Source organism: Gigantopelta aegis, chromosome 4 (assembly GCF_016097555.1).
Source record: "Gigantopelta aegis isolate Gae_Host chromosome 4, Gae_host_genome, whole genome shotgun sequence".
NCBI classification, from domain to species: Eukaryota; Metazoa; Mollusca; class Gastropoda; order Neomphalida; family Peltospiridae; genus Gigantopelta; species Gigantopelta aegis.
In genome coordinates, this window is record NC_054702.1 from 43,953,468 (window position 1) to 43,976,216 (window position 22,749).

General features: G+C 35.2%; 1 protein-coding gene across 2 annotated transcripts in view; it reads left to right on the forward strand.

Moving 5' to 3' along the window:
- LOC121370590 overlaps positions 1-22,749 on the forward strand; it is a 304,206-nt gene that overhangs the window by 100,745 nt on the left and 180,712 nt on the right. The window contains exon 1 of one of the 2 annotated variants that reach the window (XM_041495913.1): positions 7,746-9,997. The exons of the other annotated variant lie outside the window; for it this stretch is intronic. Coding sequence (XP_041351847.1) covers positions 9,239-9,997 — 759 coding nt within the window. The 5' untranslated portion in view covers positions 7,746-9,238. Of the gene's footprint in view, positions 1-7,745; positions 9,998-22,749 lie in introns of those variants that run through there. 2 annotated transcript variants of the gene reach the window in all.

Sequence of the window (22,749 nt, forward strand, 5' to 3'; positions counted from 1 at the left end):
GGCGTTTGCATTATAATAATATGGACATACGGGTCAAGTAGGTTAACCATTAATACAAATAGTTCTTTGACCAATTTCATGCTTCAAAATAAATGTTGAAATAATTGCACAATATGAATTAATGTTGAATATATCATCATCTTTTGCATTAAAATAATGCACCGAAAATTATATCAACAAATTGTGTGAAACAAACTTCAAAATATGTATAATTAAAAGATAACATATTTGATGTACTTCATATGAGTTCCGTCAGTGAGCACATTGTGCTATTTCTTGTTCCAGCCAGTGTACCACAATTGGTATATCAAAGGCCGTGGCATGTACTACCCTGTCTGTGGGATGGTGCATATAAAAGATCGAAAAAGAGTAGCCCACGAAGTGGCGACAGCAGGTTTCCTCTCTCGATATCTGTGTTTCTATATTCCTATCTCAATATCTGTGTGGTCCAACGCCATATAACCGTAAATAAAATATGTTGAGTGCATCGTTAAATAAAACATTTCTTTCTTTTATATGAGTTGAGGCCTCTGAAAATTGTGAGAATGATTGTTTCGTTTGAGCGCTGCTCGCACAAATCTCATTTTGCGTAATCTATTTTTTGTTCACGCACCACTTACGTGGATATAACGGGTTATGAAAAAAGAAAATGGATTACATGGATTTATTTCTGCATAACTTATAAATGGGACATGCAGATGTTCAATTCTCAGAGGCATTGAGTTTAATATTCAGGATGGTGGATTATTTAGAAGAAGGAAGAAGGAAATATTCTATTTATTTAACGATGCACTCAACACATTTTATTTTTATGGTTATATGGCACCAGACATATGGTTAACGACCACACAGATAATGAGAGAGGAAACCCGCTGTCGCCACTTCATGGGCTACTCTTTTCGATTAGCAGCAAGATATCTTTTATATGCACCATCCCACAGACAGGGTAGTACATACCATGGCCTTTGATATACAAGCTGTGGTGCACTGGCTAGAACGAGAAATAGCCAAATGGGCCCACCGACGGGGATCGATCCCAGACCAACCATGCATCCTGCCCGATTATTTAGAAGATGACAGTTTGGACTGTATGTCCACAGAGTGTACTGGTGTCAGCTGTAATATAAATTGAATTAAAATGTCGGTGTTTTCTTTGGGTACATTTTATCATGTTGACTCTGCTCATAGACATTTGTGACACATAAACATTCTGTTTTGTTGTGCTTGTCACTATTTCTCTTTTAAGTTTTGAATGGAAATCACACACGTGGCTGGTACATGTAGCACATACTAACCACTAAACTTATGTATACAACATTCTGTGAAGTTATCTTGAACAGTTTTAGAGTTGTGTTCCAAAAACAATGAATTTGGTCATTCTGGCTATTTGTTTCCATGGTAACAGAAAAATATCAGAAAAGAAAACTCCCCGATAGGAAAAGGCACTACCATGCAGACCACAAGAGTGATATGTGCACAAAGTTTCACGAAGTAATCTTCAATGGTTTTGGACTTGTATTCTAGAAATAGGGAATCAAACAGTGAATTTGGCTAAATTTGTTTTGGAGTTGTATTCTAGAAATAGGGAATCAAACAGTGAATTTGGCTAAATTTGTTTTGGAGTTGTATTCTAGAAATAGGGAATCAAACAGTGAATTTGGCTAAATTTGTTTTGGAGTTGTGTTCTAGAAACAGGGAATCAAACAGTGAATTTGCTAAAAACTAAAATTCATAGTAACAGAATTTTTTTTAAAAACAATTGTTTCCATGGTAATAGAACAAATATTGTTGAAACGTCTGTCATAACAAAAGGCCACTACCAGACCACTAGATTAATATGTGTTCCATGTTCCATCAAGTTATCTTCAACGGTTTTGGAATGGTGTTCTAGAAACACTACCGGATGGGCACATGGATGGTGCCTATTTTAATACATGTATCTCCACATTACATAGGGTAGTTCTACAAATGTTCACATGTTGGTAATGGTGGTTTGGGGAGAGGGTTTAAAACTGCCCACAAAGTTTTAACGGAACTAGTGTTTTGTCTTTTAGTCAACATTTTAAATGTCATTTCTAAATCTAAAACATTATCACTAAATGTTCTTAATATTTTTAATATTCTGATTTTCATTATGTATATTCTTATACTATTGCTTAAAACTTATAAAATTACAATAAAATCTTTTTCTTTTATTTTATATTAGTACTAATAAATCGTGGATTTCGCTGTGGCTGCTTTGGATAGGTTTTAATACTAAATACGGGACTGGACGTAGCCCAGTGGTAAAGTGCTCGCTTGATGCGCAGTCAGTTTGAGATCGATCCCCATCGGTGGGCCCATTGGGCTATTTCTCGTTCCAGCCATTGTACCAGGACTGGTATATCAAAGGCCATGGTATGTGCTATCCTGCCTGTGAGATGGTGCATATAAAATATCCCTTGCTACTAATGGCAAAATGTAGTGGGTTTCCTCTCTAAGACTATATGTCAAAATTACCAAATGTATAACATCCAATAGCCAATGATTAATGAATCAGTGTGCTCTAGTGGTGTTGTTAAACAAAACAAACTTTAATGCTAGATAAAATACAGCTTATTAATAATGTAGGGTTTTCCTACATGTTTATCTGTAATCTCAAGCAGTCAGGGAGCTGTGACGACATCTATCAAGTCAGCTGAACGACTCCCTATTCACAAGAAATATAATTAAATTAAAATGACTTGATGCTCCACTGTTAGCCGAGTTGTGTGTAATCATGCGTACCTCAGTTTGTACTCCTATCTTTAAAAATGATAAACAACAATATAATTAACATTTTTCACTAAGTATGTGGATTAATCGTTTGCTTCAGGCACTTTTTGATTGAGTGACCATTTTAAAAGTCATCTCACATTTTGGGTTCATTTTCTATAGTACTAAGACTTGGATGTTGTCTTGATTTGGATTTAGGGTAAGAAAAATTGTTTTATATCAAATTTATAAGCTGTATCTGTTGTCAAAGGTTTTTTTTAAGGTTTTTAAAAATATAGTATATGAAAATCCCAACCTGGGAAACATGGTTTAAATTTCTAGCCAGTGTTTCAGCAGCTATCAGCTGCCTTCATCTGGGGATCTATCTATGCAGTGCACCATGAATGGTATAACAAAGGCCGTGGTATGTGCTATCCCATCTGTGGGATGATGCATATCATAATAATAATATTAATAATAATAATAATAATAATAATAATAATAATACTTTATTTAAAGAAGGTAACTCAATTAGTACAAAACTATTCTCCCTTGAAGCCTTCTCTACAAACCTACCGGCCTTGGTGGTGTCGTGGTTAGGCCATCAGTCTACAGGCTGGTAGGAACTGGGTTCGGATCCTAGTCGAGGCATGGGATTTTTAATCCAGATACCGACTCCAAACCCTGAGTGAGTGCTCCGCAAGGCCGTGGTGTGTGCTATCCCATCTGTGGGATGATGCATATCATAATAATAATATTAATAATAATAATAATAATAATAATACTTTATTTAAAGAAGGTAACTCAATTAGTACAAAACTATTCTCCCTTGAAGCCTTCTCTACAAACCTACCGGCCTTGGTGGTGTCGTGGTTAGGCCATCAGTCTACAGGCTGGTAGGAACTGGGTTCGGATCCTAGTCGAGGCATGGGATTTTTAATCCAGATACCGACTCCAAACCCTGAGTGAGTGCTCCGCAAGGCTTAATGGGTAGGTGTAAACCACTTGCACTGACTAGTGATCCATAACTGGTTCAACATAGGCCATGGTTTGTGCTATCCTGCCCGTGGGAAGTGCAAATAAAAGATCCCTTGCTGCTAATCGGAAAGAATAGCCCATGTAGTGGAGACAGCGGGTTTCCTCTCAAAATCTGTGTGGTCCTTAACCATATGTCTGATGCCATATAACCATAAATAAAATGTGTTGAGTGCGTCGTTAAATAAAACATTTCTTTCTTTCTCTACAAACCAAAGTGAATTACATTATAATAATATATAATATATGTAATATAAACTATACCATATATAGAAATGTACAAGGCAGATGTGTTTAGACAACTCAGTTTCATAGTACTTAACAATATGGACAGTGATGATTTCATCTTATCAAAATAGTATTTAAAACAATTCTTTTTAAATATATTAAGACTCATAGACCTTTTGACATCAATGGGCAAGCTGTTCCATATAGCAACACCAGAGTACTGAAGACTTTTCATGAAGTGTTCAATTTTTGGTTTTGGTGCTAAAACATTTCCCTCATTTGTGGAGTGCAAGCCATAGTTAGATTATATTTCACTGAAAATATTTTATAGATATGGAGGAGCAATGCCATTTAGAGATTTATAAACAAGAATAGCTTTTTGGTATTCAACCTTTTTGTCCATTGTTAGCCATATAAAAGACACCTTGCTGTTAATGGGACAATGTAGCAGGTTTCCTCTCTAAGACTGTATGTCAAAATTACCAAATGTTTGATATCTAATATAGCTGATGATTAATAAATCAATGTACTCGATAGTGGTGTTGTTAAACAAAACAAACTTTAAACTTTTTTATCTGGGTAATATGATTCTCTTAACACTATATGTAATATCTAATTTCAGTTAAGATTCTTATTGTGTAAAATATTTGATTTTGAAAATTTATTTTTATAAATTTCTAAAAACAAACTCTTACCGGTATACATTATTTAAAAATATCTTTTTAATGTATCATCTCTTTTGAAATTCTTTCTAATGACTGGTATAATGGCAGATCTGTGTAGCAGTAGAAAATAAAACTGGATTCTCCTTGTGATATATTGACCATGTCCACAAAACACCTAATGGGTGATGATCAACAGTTTGCAATGCTCAGTGTACTGTGAATGTTGAGTGTACTGGCCATGTCACAACACAGTCACACAACATAGGTAAGTGGACTCTGTCAGAAACTCAAATCTAGTCAAACAACACTGAGTCTGTAGTCTTATATTAGTTCAGAACTCTAGAAAACCTGTGTTAGCCATAGAAAACCTGTGTTAACCATAAAAAACCTGTGTTAACCACAGAGAACCTGTGTTAACCATAGAATAACTGTGTTAACCAGCTAGTTTTTATCCATTCCATTGTATAGAGGAAATCAAAACTGGAATCTGTCTCAGCTTGATATATAAACAGTAACTGTCTCAGTCAGACAAAGGGACATAGCCCAGTGGTAAAACGCTTGCCTGTTGTGCTGTCAGTCTAGGATCAATCCCCGACAGTGGGCCCATGCATTGAGCTATTTCTCATCCCAGCTAGTGCACCACAACTGGTATATCAAAAGTTGTGGTGTGTGCTATCCTGTCTGTGGGATGGGACATATAAAAGATCCCTTGCTGCTAATGAAAAAATGTAGCAGGTTTCCTCTCTGAGACTATATGTCAAAATAAACATATGTTTGACATACAGTAGGCGATGATTAATAAATCAATATGCTCTAGAAGTATCATTATACAAAACAAACTTTAATTTTTTAAACAGTCTTTCATAGATTTGTAATTCATAAACTGCAGACCTAGTATGTAGCTGATATTAACTAACCATCAGATTTCAGGTTTGGCCGATGGGTTAATTTAAATCTGTCTCAGTTCTATAGACATGTTAAAGCCAGAAGGATTTACCCGTGTTTGTAACACTGCATAATCCAACACTCTGTCTAAACCAACTCCAACTCCTACATCTGTCTGCTTTAGACAGTTAATCACTGCATGTTCATGCTATCTACATTGTAAACATTACTAAGTAAAATCAAACAGTGTGGGAAAACCCCCATCCCAACAAAGTGGCTGCTATTAGGAAATATGTGTACAACTGGGGCAGATAATGTAAACTTGTGACAACACTGTAAGTGTGTACTGTCACATGTTATCAAAAGCCAGTGCAATCCTCCCTGGCTACAGGTTAAATAAGGCACCTCCCCTGATGATATCAAGTAACCAGCCTCGGTGGTGTGGTGGTATAAGCCATCGGATATAAGACTGGCAGGTACTGGGTTATAAGACTGGCAGGTACTGGGTTATAAGACTGGCAGGTACTGGGTTATAAGACTGGCAGGTACTGGGTTCGCTGGGTTCTCTGGGCTGGTGTAACACCACTACACCCTCTTTTTTTTTTCTCACCAACCACTAACAATTAACAAGTAACCCACTGTCCTGGACAGACAGCCCAGATAGCTGAGGTGTGTGCCCTGGATAGTGTGCTTGAACCTTAATTGAATATAAGCACAAAAATAAGTTGGAATGAATGAGTGAATGATATATCACATACTGTGTTGGTGGTGACGAGGAGTTAAAGAATGCCCCTCCACTGATGATATCACATACCCAGTTGGTGGTGACGAGGAGTGGTGCCATCTCTTTGATGTGATCAACCACCACCTAATCACTGGCTTCAACACGGCTCAGCCTTTGTCATCACATCCTGCCCATGATGGTTTATTTCAACTATAGGAGCGGACACTTTAAGTGTATTCTGAAATTACTTTATATATATATATATATATATATATATATATATATATATATATATATATATATACATTGTAACATCCCCTAATGCACGGTTACAGGTATACAGTTTTTAATGATCTATGAGCAATAACAGATGATACTTTTCTCTTTAATATTATGTACAACATTTCTATGTTTTTGTCATTCCAACTTTACTGCTATGCCTTCGCCTCCCTGTCTGCCTTTGCCTGCCTGTCTTTCTGTCTTGTCTACTGTCTGTCTATCTATTGTCTGTCTACTGTCTCTCTATCTATTGTCTGTCTACTGTCTGTCCACTGTCTATCTATTGTCTGTCTGCTGTCTGTCTACTGCCTGTCTGTCTACTGTCTGTCTAGCTATTGTCTGTCTACTGGCTGTCTGTCTACTGGCTGTCTGTCTACTGTCTATTGTCTGTCTACTGTCTGTCTAACTATTGTCTGTCTACTGTCTGTATATCTATTGTCTGTCTACTGTCTGTCTGTCTACTGTCTATTGTCTGTCTACTGTCTGTCTAGCTATTGTCTGTCTACTGTCTATTGTCTGTCTACTGTCTGTCTACTGGCTGTTTGTCTACTGTCTGTCTGTCTACTGTCTATTGTCTGTCTACTGTCTGTCTACTGTATGTCTGTCTACTGTCTGTCTATCTGTTGTCTGTCTATGGTCTGCCTATCAACTGCATGTCTGTTTACTGTCTACCGTCTTGTCTGTCTGTCTACTGTCTGTCTATCTACTGTCTGTCTATATACTGCCTGTCTCTCTACTGTCTGTCTATCTACTGCTTGTCTCTCTACTGTCTATCTATTGTCTGTCTACTGCCTGCCTGCCTCCCTGCCTGCCTGCCTCCCTGCCTGCCTAGCTATTCGTCCGTCCATCCATCCATCCATCCATCCATCCATCCATCCCATCCATCCATCCCATCTGTCTGTCTGACAAGCTGGTTACTTATAATATAGATATACAGTTTATTTTTATCATTAGAAAGCTATGTAATATGTACTTGTTCCATTAGGACTATAAAACAATGCAGCTGAACAGGTTTCTGTTTGTATACTTTACCTATATTTACCTGTGTTAATAAAGCAAGCTCTCTGCTGTTAGGTGGTAAGTCGGTGTTTATCAAAGATTTATGAGCTATCTCGCTCTTGACTGAGTTATATGGAGTTCGTGATAAACGCAAAGCATGAGGGAACGTATTGTGAATGCACTGGCCATTGTTGTCATATATATATTATTTTCAATCTCGGGTAATGTGAACCAATCCTGCTTCAGTTTTGATAGGAAATATAAAAATCAGGCGGGTATATACACCCCGATGACGGTTGAGCTGACGAGTGCAGCCTTGCTATTATTATAAATATTTATTCTTTATCTACCGGCCACTCAAAATGTAATGAGGTGTGGGTGGAAACGCAGAGGTGGATCTATGTGCTTTCATTGACGGGTTTGTTTGTATGTGCGAGAGCCCGAATGTTCTCCACTGTTGACACAAGCATCACACACTGACATCCAGTGAGGAATGTTCAATTTGATGACCAGTCATAACAGCCACGAGTATAATTGTGTGTGTGTGTGTGCGGCGGGTCGGAAGGATTTTCGAGACGGACATCAATCCACTATATAGCTTACAGGTTAAGATAACAGGTGTATTCGTGAACGTCTGGTGCAAGCTGTAATGCTGATCCAAACACCTTGATGCATGGTCGCCTCTGTGTTTCCACAGCCTCAAGGGATTCCACTGTACCCACTCATTCACACTTGGCTAAACCTGGCTGCTGTCATTGTTTTCGGTAGCTACAACTTTTATTTGTCTCAAAGCTGCAGTAGAGCGCTGATGACTTGGGAGCAAGTGTATTTGGATGTATTTCTTATGTGGATTAAGTTGAGGAAGAGAATGGGATAATGTCTTCAGGTCCTTGGTGTGGAATTATACCTACAGGTGAAATAAAGTTCTTTAGATTAAGCATTGCTTCTGCAGTATGAAATCAGTGTGGGTAATTAAATGAAAAATATCACTGATATTCCGTTTTGTGTCAGCCTACTGTACATGTGTCTCGTATATGAAAACACTGCTTTTTAAACTGGGCCTGCCCGCACAAGGAACCTTTGTACTGACTTATGGATTAATTCCATGTGAATGGGTAAGAGAGAAAACACTTTTGTCGTGTCTTTTCAAGTGCCTGCTTGTGGTCTTCTTATTATCGGAGATATATAGGTAAAAGCATTCAAGTTGTGTGAAAAGTTTCACACCGAAAAGGACTTATTGGATACATTCTGTGTGCTTTACTTACAGTGGCGTTACTGCTGTGCAAAATTAGTTTGAATGAAAAAGTTAGTGAAATACTTGTGTCATGTGTCTGGGATGATCTAACAACTGCTTCAGGTTGGTGTTTTTAGAAGTACTTTGTTGGTGAGGTTAGTTGCAACCAGATGGTTTGAGACATTTTGTGTGTATTCTACTAAATACTAAATACACACTAAAAAAAAAAAAAATTGATTTTTTTTTTGTGTGTATTCTATAAGAAACTGTAAATTTTCACATTTCGGCAAAGAATATACAAAATGACTGCGATCATATTTAAATCATGTACATGTATAAGACGAAAACATATTTTGTCAAGTTGATTTATCTAAGAATGGTTGGCAGTGTTATTACGGTTGCTATGTTGGATATGCAAAATGGATATGAATCTGTTTGGAAATCTCTAAAAGACTGATGTCTTTGACAATGATTAAGAAACACGTATCTACGCCTTCCCTCCACTACGGCCAGCCAAACCTGACGGTCAAACAGCTGAATGTTGACCAGAGCTATGAGGATGAGTATACCAGCGATCCTGAATGTCAGATGTTCCGTAACGATCGCGTTGCCAACTGCTGCCACAGTGCGTCGGAGGCATCCCCCAAACCTCTGCGCAAAACGGTGGAACGGAAGAAGAAACGACGGGCACCCCAACCTCCTGGGAGATCGGTGTCCATGCGGGATCCTAATAACAGAGCATTCATAATGGTCAAGCAGCCATCAACCGACACAGAATCATTGAGTGACGTTGTTTCTCAGATGTCAAAATCTCCTGCCGACGCTAATTTGATTCCTTCTAATTCTGGCGCAAGTTTTTCCGTTTCTCTGCAGGATTTCAGTAGCAACACCGCTGTTGTAGTCACGCAGATCTCTACAGATTCAGAATCACTGTGTGATGTGAGCTCTCAGAGTCCAAAGTCTCCATCAGTTCTTGAGACAGCAGGCACTTCTCCAGGCCAGTCGCCAAGAGACAAGTCGAGACTGAAAGCTTTGCAGAGAGCTCTGGCTTCTCCAAGGAATGTACGCAAGAATTCAAAGAAATATATCAATCAGGAAAATGATGGTGCTACCAATTTTCGGGTGAGGAAAAATGCTACTGTGGAACCACCTGATTTTTCTGTATGGACATTTGTCTACTTACCAGAACATTTTGAAATTGGATGCGAATTTGAGGTGAGATTTAATACAAATTTATAAATATTACAAGGGATTTTTTCATGTAATGTAATTTACAATTACTGATAGTGTTTTAAAATTTTATTTAGACTGGTAAAAAAAAAAATTCAGGATTTAATTTATGGTCTAATTTGGTAATCATTTTAACATATTTATTTCCATAAATTAAATGGCTTTGGTATAATACATCAACCAAACAGAATATTTATAAACTTTAGTACACTGAGATAGACTTAGGAATTCTTTACAATTATTAATATATCAATAATTGAAGTACTTTTAAAAAACATTACCAAGACTAGTTAGTACTTAAAGTCAAAAATACACATTTATATAGTAGATTAAAAGCATATTTTGCATATAATGTATATATATAAAAGGACTGGCTGCAAGTTACCCAAATTATGAGGCCCTCTCCTAATTATTAATAATATGCTACAATATTGTTTCTAGCAATTGTTTTTTTAAATTTATAAACATTTAAAATCAAATAAAGGAATATTGTGAAAAAACAGTAATGGGAATGAAAAAAAGAAAAAAGAAGAAAGAAATGGAAGTAAATAATTGTTTAGAAGTATACATTTAATATTGTGGTTTTCTAATATATATATAACACATATAACTGTACATTATGAAGTAAATGCTCATGCTTGGGTTAATGGATTATTTATTTTATTATTGGGTCTCAGTGGAAATGTTGCTGAGTATACTGTCGTAAAATTAAAAATAAATTTTTATTATTCATCCCATCTGTCTGTCCATCCATCCATCCATCCATCCATCCATCCACCCATCCATCCATCCATCCATCCATCCATCCATCCATCCATCCATGAGTCAGTCATTACATATACACCTACCCACCTGCCTTTTTAAAGAGCTATTACAAAGGAATAGGTTTCTTTTCGTACCTAATAAAACACCATCTAATATGCTGATTTATTTAAAAGACCAAACTGGCTCTGTCATTAGAATCTTTTCAACCTCCACCCCCTCACACAATAATTGGCAAGTTGTCCCCCCCAAAAAAAAGTCGCTGTTTGCAAAGTGGGAGCCCATGCCGTTGTTACTGATATGGATGAAAACAGTAGTTCTTTGTACCATGTGTTTCTTTCATTCATTTGATACTGTCATCTCACTTACAATACAGATGACATATACCACTGGCTGGTGTATTACTGCTGCATTGTGTACTGTCACAGTACTTCCATTAGGAAGCAGCCATCTGTATCCCAGGACATGTATTTTCAGCCATCCGTGATATTTGTGAGGTCACAACCTAAAAACAACCATTGAGAATCATTGAAATTCATGAAGAATGTCAATTCATTTTTTTATTAAATATGTTTAGAAAATCTGCTTCGATGATTTATCATGCATGTGGATCTGGTTTTCTTCTCCTTTTTTTTCTTTTTTTTAATCCGAGTCATAAGCTTTACAAACTGGTTTAGAGAATGTACTTGAGTACCTGAGTTATTGGGCTGAATTTACAAAGCCTGTTTTGCTTAAATGCATTTATTTAAGCATTGTAAATAGATGTAATTAAACTTGTGTGATGTAATTAAACATGTGTGATGTAATTAAACATGTGTGAGACAAAAACAGGCTTTGTAACTTCAACCCATTGTTTTTATGGAGCAGCTAGATTATAGTCTGTCCCACAGTGAACTCTTTTTTTTCATACTATGGAATTTACTGCAAGTTATTTATTTCTGAGCTGACTGATTTGTAGATTTGCAAATTGCACATGCAAATAGTAATTTTTTTGTCATTTCCAAAAGACTTTTAATTGTTTTCTTACATCAAACCAAACTGAAGTTATTTACAAAAAACATTTTTATAGACTGATGGGATGGACTATATAGGTATACCGTATTTGATGTATTAAGTGTCCTGCTCCAGTAAGCGTCCTCCAAGCGTTACAAAAATAAGGGAAATGAAAGCTAATTAGCACCCCACCAACCTTGATAATTTACATACAGTATTTACTGAACACTGTCAAATGACCAGCTCCACTCTTGAACAGATTTTACTCAAATTCAGTTCATATATAACACACACCATTTTATAAATTGTACATTATGTTGAGTATGTACGGTACTGTGGGAAACTCTTTATCTGGTTTATTTGCAATTAGTGTATTGCACAGTACTAAATGTGTACTTGTAGTAATTTTCATAGATATTTATCTTGAAACACATTAACTCTTTATTATATGTGACTCCAAAATAATTTGAATTTGATGATTGCACGTCTTGTACTTTTGATCTCAGTATTTGGGCCACAAATCAAATGGACAAGCTCAGTGGAAACAATTAATGTAGGTCAAACACTCAGCTGGTTTAATTCCATGTTTACTTGATGATATTGGCTTGGTTAAATTTAGTATTTTTCATACCAATTATGTTACTTACAATAAAGAGCACTGTTACATTTTACATTTGTCCTATATAAAGTCATTTTGCATAAATATGAAAAATTGTGTGCATTTTCGCACTGATATATTTTCGTATTGATAAAATCTCTGACACATGCACAGCATTTTAAGCATCCGAGAGAACACAGTGGGTTCCAAAAATACTTGGCTTCTTTTTATTATGTGTTTTATAATATTAGTTTTATTTTTGTGGCATTTTGATGTTCATTTCTCTTTTCTTTTTTTTTAGTGACTCCTACTTTAAATAAAATTGCAGAATGTTAACATTTTGTGTGTGTGTGTGTGTTTGTATGTTGTGTGTGTGTAAGTGTGTGTAAGTGTGTGCATCATGTGTGTGTGTGTGTGTGTGTGTGTGTGTGTGTGTGTGTGCTTGCATGCTTGCGTGCTTGTAAGATGTACATGTTAAATCTATTATACTTCGATTGCTAGCATTTAGAATGATGCACATAATAAATTGTGGCTGAATGTCTGAAAACCTGAACATAGTATATGTTACATTCAAATATGCTGTCCATGAGTACATGCCAAATTAAATATAAAGTGCCTCCCTTTTTACATATTTTAAGCCCCTGGGCACTTAATACATCAAATATGGCATTCAAACCTAGTAGATTAGGTATATAGTGAACATCAGTAGATTATTTAAAGTCAGACCTCTACTGACCAGTAGATGGTGGTATTTCATGAGGTGTTCACGTAGTGTTGAAGGAGCCATCTTAAGGGTCATAGGTCATAGGATCGGTCTCACGGCAGACCATTTCCAATTGTTTCCTGACCTGTGTATATGCCAAGCCCATGGTTTGATCTTAAAACATTGGTATTAAATGATTAGTCTCATGTACAAGTCGAAATAAATGTTTGTTAATTGATTTGTTTAAAAAGAGAACCATGGAATTCTAACTTTGTAATGAATTATTGCTAGAACTTGCATAAAAACTTATTATTAAGTTTATAAATAAAAAAGTTTCTCGACCAATTACCATCTAAATGCTTATCGTAAAAATCTTTTTTTTTTTAAACAGGAGTAAAGCAATTATAATATGCATGCAGTTACGCCTTTAGTATTTTATAAACTTAATTACTAACAACTGTTTCTCATTGCTGTTCTCATGGTTTTGCATGCACAGTCAGTAGATTGAGTGTCCGCCTGAGATACTTTGATCATAGGATAGAGGACCATTCTCTGATTCCTTTCCCCCCCATCAATCCCATGGCTAGTATATCAAATGTGTTGTCCTGTCTGTGGAAAAGTGTATATGAAGATCCCTTGCTGTTAATGGAAAAATGTAGCGAGTTTCCTCTAATATGAATAACAAAACCGTTATCCGCTATCAAAATCATATCTTGGCACAAAACAGAGATGAATACGCATTTGGCAAAATAATGGTTGATTCTATGAATCTCTATCTAGTGTATAGGAGTATAGCCACTCCAGAGGAAATCCTTTACTGGTCAATTAATGCATCCTTCTTGCACTGATCAGAAGAGGACTGCCACTTTCAGACTACTAGTAGTTTACTAAATCAAAACTAGCACAGGACAGAGCTCATTGGAATAAATACAGCTGTGATGATATACACCCATGAATCACTGTCAAAACAGATGATATCAGGTGTTCACGGAAGATGAGTATATCCTGTCCCACCTGGTGGCTCCCACCATGAGTACTGCCAACACAGTCACTTCATCTAAAATGATGAACAAACAATAAGTATGCAAGAGTTTCACTAAAGAGATGCACTAATTCAAAATATAGAATAGTATCAGCCATCATTTTGGTCAGTGATGCATCATAGTTAGTAGATATAACCTCCAAATGTCTACAACTAAAATGTTTTGAATGCCCTCATGAGTCCCTGGACATTATAACCCTGATGGAACAACTTGTGTGCCAGAATGATATGGCATTGTTTGAAATCTGCATACAACGAGCATGCCCTAGATATAGAAGTTATGATACGTAGACACCAAAAGCTGGAGCAGAATTAAGGTATATTGCTTGACATTAAGGAAAAATTGACTATTGGAAATTTGAAGTCATCCTTTTTGTCATACAGCTGAATTTCGAGACTGCTGTCATTTGAATCTCTATGCATAAATCAAGGTTTCAAACTGATTTAATATCTTCAGACGTTTCTTTTATTTCTAAGTCTTGTGGGGAAATAAATGGAGGTAATCTGTAATTCTGCTATTATTGGAAGACATGAGATCATCAGTATAGCAGAAAGTAAATTAAAGGAATGTACTTTTATGTTTGTTTTATTTTGTAAATGTGTGATGTACATAAGGTGAGATGTTAATACATTATTTGTCTGTCTGTCTGTCTGTTAAAAGTTTTAGACAGATTCCTTTGTGTTTATTTAACCAAGTTACTAAAACATTCTGATTCATATGCCCTATTTACATGTCCTGTCCTAAATTTGGCATATAGGGTATGTCGTCAATGAGGACGTCGAGCATACACATACGTGGATGTCTGCTATTCCTGAATTTTTCCTTCACATCTATATTAAACATTAATTTAATCTGTACAAAATAATAATTCATTAAAACAAACTTTTGTATTTACAATAAATATTATTATTAATTTTTAAAAAATGCTATGAGAGCTGGTATGGGTTTAAAAATTGAAATGTTTTTGTATACGGTTTAGAGTGTTATTTACTAAATCGTTACATTAAGTAATTGGTTGCCTTTTGATACAAATGAATGTTGTAATATGTAAATAAATGTTTTTGGGATTAGCCATGCTGATTAGGACCTGATGTAATATCTGCTGTGAACGAAAAAACACGGAGCCATGTTGAAATGAGCAAACAGCAGAATTGACTAAGTGTAATACACATGCCATAGTTTCCTTTCTTCAGTCTGAACAGAGTGTCAGTATTAGAGTTTAGTTTCTTTCCATTATCACACTGAATGTGAATGTTTTATGATAATACATGTAACATATGGTAGTGTGATGGTTAACAATTACTTTACAGATACAAACAGGTGTTAGGTTTCATACGTTGTAACAGCTATCTTTTACTATAGGTTTTGTATCTTTCAATAAAAAATATTTTATGTAATTTTTCAGGTACATGTATCATTAGTAATCTTTGTGCTGGGGTGTCGTTGAACATTAATTCATTCATTATCAGTCTACACCTTGATACTAACCATAACCAGTAATGATTTTTGTTTATTTTTTTAATAAAAATAATTTTATTTTGGGACTCGTCTAAATAATGTAACTATACTGGTATCAGTGGCGGTCTACACCTTGGTATTAACATTACTCAGTAATGATTTTTGTTTCTGTAAACTCATGACATTGGAATGGTATATAAAAGTAAATTCCTCAGCCAACATCTAAACTGTTTTTCTTTATCCCATAATCTGGTGAAAAAGATTACATAACACATGTATGACTAATCGCCCATATCCTGTAACCAGCTGATGTTTGAAACCTGTTCACAACCGGTAATTCTTCATAATTTATCACTAATCAGTTGTCAGCATTGAAGGATTTGTCATTCTTCTCTTGCGCAAATGGTTTATATAACATTCTGTTGTAGTTTTTACATGAGGTGCAATCATTTCATCAGTGTATATGGATCTGTATGCATAAAGCATGAAAGTAACTCAACCCAACGACATACATTTGTATTTTTTCCAAGTTAAAATGGCACAAAATTGGTAGCAAATCCAAAATACATGTAAAAGATCCCTATTGGAAACCTGTAGAGAATGATTTCCTCTTAAAACTATGTGTCACAATTATCAAGTGTTTTACATCCAATACCTAATGATTATAATTAATCAATGTGCTCTACGGGTGTCATTAAACAAAACAAACTTTTAACCTATGCACCCACCAGGAACCGTTTGTGTCTCAGTTAGGTATATCTCTCACGTCTATATATAATGAAGCTACAGACACTCTAAACATGGTAATAATTGACTCTTCTTTCTTGCCATTCTTAATAATTTTTTATTTTATAAAGTACTTATAACTTTGATATGCAGATTACGTGCTATCAGTCTAAGCATTCAAGCATTTCACAGTATCACATATTCATGATTCATGGTGATATTCTTTGCAATATTTAATTTGCAACCTTTTTTTCTTTATATATTGGAACAATATAAAAAATAAGCAGTTGAAAATCTAGTCCAAAGTAAACAAAGTGGAGTGCATGATGCTTGCAGGTCATCTAACAAACGATAACCTGGTAGTACATGTATCAGTCTGTCACTTTGCTTTCATCACTCATCATAGTTTGCCAGTTCAAACAGTGGTTGTAGGATATTGGTAAATAGAATATTACATGTATGTTGATACTAGTGTATCAGGACACCAGGACTCAATATTTCTGTTTACATGTCATTTATTTAACTTTAAATTGATGCAAACTGCCAATCAGTTATATTGGGAACCATTAACAGTTTGAAATTGAGTTTTAAACTTCAGAAGATGGCTAATGTTCATATAATGTTGTGATAATTGATTAAGCTACACAGATGTAATTCACATGAATTTAGTCCATCCAACAGGGAATGCCTTTTTTCATACTATGAAATTTACTATAAGTTATTTATTTCTAGGTCGATTGATTTGTAAATTGCAGACAAAAATAGTAGTTTTTTTATTTATTTCCAAAACACTTTTACTTTTCTTCTTACGTGAAACCAGACTGAAATTATTTACAAAAAACAGTTTTATAGACGAACTATAGTTAAAAAATAACAGGGTACCAACTTGTAGTTATCTGTGATTTTGAAATATTGTCCTCTGGACATGCAACACAGCTGCTTGGGCTTACTATCTATGAACAAAGTTTATTGTTAAACATGCATACCATCTGCTTTCAAGTAATAAAATATCTTCATTGATCAATTCATAAACATTTTATCACATCACAGTTACTCATATTATTCAGTAAATAAATATAGTGAAACTTATTGTCTCCTTCTTCACCCTAAAGCGCTCGCCTGATGCGCAGTCGGTCTGGGATCGATCCCCATTGGTGGCCCATTGGGCTATACCTCGTTCCAGCCAGTACACCATGACTGGTATGTCAAAGGCTATTCTGTCTGTTTGATGGTGCACAGAAAAGATCCCTTGCTACTAATGGAAAAATGTAGGGGGTTTCCTCACTAAGACTATATGTCAAAATTACCAAATGTTTAATTGACATCTAATAGCTGATGATTAATAAATCAATGTGCTCTAGTGTTGTCGTTAAACAAAAATAAACTTTTAACCCTCTTCACCAGCTAGACCTTACTGTAAAAGGTGTAATAAAATGTGTGGTGGTTAACTTAAATAGTGAACAGCATTTTGATAACACTGTGCTTCACTTAGGATGTGGACTGGGGCAATATATGCATTTGTTTTGTGTGATACCATCAGCAGATATATAACTGACGTAGACTTGTAGATATTGATGGGAGTCAGTGATACCATCAGCAGATATATAACTGACGTAGACTCGTAGATATTGATGGGAGTCAGTGATACCATCAGCAGATATATCTGACGTAGACTCATAGATATTGATGGGAGTCAGTGATACCATCAGCAGATATATCTGACGTAGACTCATAGATATTGATGGGAGTCAGTGATACCATCAGCAGATATAACTGACGTAGACTCATAGATATTGATGGGAGTCAGTGATACCATCAGCAGATATAACTGACGTAGACTCGTAGATATTGATGGGAGTCAGTGATACATCAGCAGATATAACTGACGTAGACTCGTAGATATTGATGGGAGTCAGTGATACCATCAGCAGATATAACTGACGTAGACTCATAGATATTGATGGGAGTCAGTGTGACCCTAAAAGAGTTAGTTCATCTCAAACAAAGAACCGTATTTGATATTCTTTTACCAATTTATTGTATCATTTTTTTTTTTAGTGATAAACTAGCTCGAGTTTCAAAAAATAAAAAAGAAGAAATAAAATTATTTTAAAAATTTTAAACCCATAACAAATATTATCATCATAAAAAAAATCAAAATATTTGCACATGTATTTGAAAGACTTTATTTAACAGAAAACTAGTGTTTTGTTTGACAAAACATCATTACATGTATGTTCATCAAGAAATGAAAAGATGATCATGTGATTAACAGTATCTATAACTTTTTTTTTAATACAGAATGCATACACATATTATGACACAGAGGGGAAAATAAGTGTATGCATTAAATGAATTTTTAAAATATAAACAATCATATATTATATGAAATATATTGTCATGGACTGAATTATTTTAAATGGCAGTCTTGTGAACTACATGTAGGTTCAGAATAGTGTTGGAAAAGAAAGAAAAAAATGTTTTATTTAACCACACACTCAACACATTTTATTTACGGTTATATGGCGTCAGACATATGGTTAAGGACCACACATATTTTGTGAGGAAACCCGCTTTGCCACTACATGGGCTACTCTTTCCAATTAGCAGCAAGGGATCTTTTATTTGCACTTCCCACAGGCAGGATAGCATATGGCGTCAGACATATGGTTAAGGACCACACATATTTTGTGAGGAAACCCGCTTTGCCACTACATGGGCTACTCTTTCCAATTAGCAGCAAGGGATCTTTTATTTGCACTTCCCACAGGCAGGATAGCACAAACCATGGCTTTTGTTGAACCAGTTATTGATCACTGGTCGGTGCAAGTGGTTTACACCTACTCATTGAGCCTTTGCGGAGCACTCACTCAGGGTTTGGAGTCAGTATCTGGATTAAAAATCCCATGCCTCGACTGGGATCCGAACCCAGTACCTACCAGCCTGTAGACCGATGGCCTAACTACGACGCCACCGAGGCCGGTAGAATAGTGTTGGATTCATGTTACATGTATGTGTATTATATGTGTCAGGCCTTAGGATTTCAACTTTCATGGGAAACACTGTTTTGTTTCTGTGCCTTGTGATCATGGGAACCCATCAGAACCTGTTTAAAAAAAGATAAATTATATATATATTATTTCCATTGAATAGTCATACTCGATATAATATAATCATGGGAAACAAAAATGTTGGTTCTGTGATTTTAGCGTGAAAGCCGAGGGCCTGATGTGTGTGATGATTTTGAAGGGAATATTAGCAAAAAACATAATGAAAACTGATCGAGATATAGTACATAACTATACCTATGTTGTTGAGAGTAACACCAGGTTGAATAAATGCATGGAAAACAGGTCAGCTGTGACAAGAACCCTTTCAAAATGTTCTTACAACAGTATTTCACAAACCTGTTGACATGTACTACAGGTACTGAGTGTTCGGTTTACGTCATAGGGAAAACTGGCTTTTGTTATCAGAGCTTTGAATACAATTTTCATAAAGGATATTACAAATATTTTAGAAAACTAAACTCACTTCTGTGTTAAACACATACGGTAAGTGTTTAGTGGCCAGCCATAAAGAATGTTTTTTTACCCACTCCGTTCTCTCATATATACATGTACATGAACACTGTTTATACATTTGATGTCTTCCATGCTAATAAGTTCATTGGATACAATTAGCAGCTTGGATTGCATTTATTTCATACCAATAATTTCAAGACATTAAAAAAAAACCCCAGAAATTAAGTTTATTTAAAAATTTTTTTAAACAAACCTGACATTTGTTTGGGATTTAAAACTGCCCAAATCCCCTCCCATCCACCCCTCTGGGCGTACATACTCTTTGGATGGCCCTTCATAGTAACACCTGGACTGAACATGCATGCACCTAAGGCCTTATAATAAAGTTAGCTCCTTAATTACTACAGGTCAGGGTGTACGTATTACAGATGGAGGTTTGAGAAAATAGTAACATGGCCTATTAAAGGTGCATTATCATAAATATATGTGCCATATTTCACAATTTAAAAAACATTATTTGCAATAAATAACTACAAATTGACCAATCCCACACATAATATTTGCATAATTTACTTAGTAATATTAAAATTTTAAAGTGCTGGTACTCCCCAAGAATTAAAAAAAATTACAGAAAGATCTGTGACATATCCATAAAATAAACAGCCAGTTCTTCATTTTCAAACAGTTATCAATGTGAGGGTTTTTTACTTCAGCTTCATAAGTATAAAGTTTTCCCATTATTGTATTTTACTGCATTTTATGCACACTTTTTTAATGGGCTCTAAAAATATTTGAAATTCTTCTTTGCACAAATTCATGCAGGAGAGCAAAACCAAACCTATAGTCTGTCCCATTTACTTACAAAAATGTTGGGTTTTTTGTAAATAATTTCAGTTTGGTTTGACATAAGAAAAAAGTAAAAGTGTTTTGAAAATAACACAAACGTACTACAGTATTTTTGTGTGTAAATTAGAACAGAATCGGCTCAGACATAAAGAACTTGTAGTAAATTCCATGGTATGAAAAAAGGTGTACCCTGTTGGAAGGACTTTAGGCTTTACTTGCATAACAAAATAATACAATGAAAATAAAGAAAATAATTTTAAAAAGTAAACTTTAAATCTTGTACTTGGTCTGCATTTATACATGAAGATATTTCTCATTCCAGCCAGTGCACCATGACTGGTATGTCAAAGGCTGTGGTATATATGCTGTCCTGTCTGTGGGATGGTGCATATAAAAGATCCCTTGCTACTAATGGAAAAATGTTGGGTGTTCACTCTCTAAGCCTATATGTCAAAATTACCAAATGTTTGACATCCAATAGCTGATGATTAATAAATCAATGTGCTTTAATGGTGACATTAAACAAAACCAACTTCTTCTTTTTTAATACATGAAGAAAAACCCTCTATAGTAAAAGGAAGGTTTTTTTTATGGATGGCCTAATAGTTTGAAACCACTTTTAGCTAATAGGTATCAGTGACAGTGATTGTGTTTTCACAGTGGCCGATAGTAACCAGCCGGACAGTGACCTGTGTTGTGATTTCCAGTTGAGATCGCTGGAAGACATTCTTTACTGTTATTGCTTCTCAGTGGGTGCTAATAACCACAGTGCTCAGCACTTGGTTGACAGGTTGATTAAAACAGCCACTATTAGTCTCCACCACTACACAATACACACTGGAACATGTATTGAGAGAAATGTTTTGATTTGGATACATAAGTGAGACAGGGGGGAAAACCTCAAATTCAGGCAAAAATGATAGAGATATTCAGGAAAAAATTATAGAGATATTCAGGCAAAAATGACAGAGATATTTGAGTAAAAATGATAGAGATATTTGGGCAAAATGTGTTAACCTGAGACCTTTTTACCATGTATTTCCATCATTCTACCATCAAAATTAGTTGTAATCCATGTAAAAATGTATAGTGATTTGTTTGCAACCCTATATAGCTGTTAGGTAGTAATGCTAATATGAATACATGTTGTTATCCAGATTCGAGCATTTTTGTTTAATTCGGGCAAAAACCAGCTTGCCCCCTACAAAAATGGGAGCCCGTATGCCTATGATTGGATATTAAATGAGTATAACTAGCAGTTAACGAGATGTGTTGAAAAAACATAGGGTATCGATCCTCCTGTAATAAAATCCCAACAGTTTATAAAAAAAATTTATGAATTAAACATTATAATTTTTAGGTTCATGCAAATATGAACCACAGAACCTCTTGCTATGTCGTTCATACATAAGTATGTAAAGCACTTCTGTGGTTCATAATTTGCACGAACAGCAAACACTTCAATGTTCAATTTAATAATTCAAACGGCAAATGTATAATGATTTCATTAATATAAAAAAACAATGAAATAACATTTGTACTCTTTCTTCTGTAAATTAATACATGGAATAAGAGTATAATCCCCCATTCTGTGGTTCAGCCGAATGAGGGAATTCTCTTTCTTTCATACATTAGAACAAAAAAAATTTAACAACAAATACCATTTAATGATTTAAAATTAACAACTAACGTAAACAGTCATATTATTTATTTGAAAAAAAAAATACAACTGAAACAATCTATTTTGTTTTCTAAGCACTGCCAGTGGCTGATCCAGAAAATCCTCAATGACATGTGGCCGTAAACTACAAACATTCCCGAAGGGATTCCTCGGATTCTTTGACATAAAAAATTAAAATAATTATATAAAAATATAACTGTGGCAAAATGTAGGGGCCCGGACTCTGGGACCCCTATTAATTCTGCTAATGACTGCTGAAAGTAGTGCAAAATTGAAATTCATACAGTTATGAATGTCAGTTTTTAACTCACATGATATTATTTGTATTAACCGGAGGATTTTATAACAAAAGTGTATATACAGGTTGGAATTACTGTAAACCGGATTAATATTGTGACGTGTT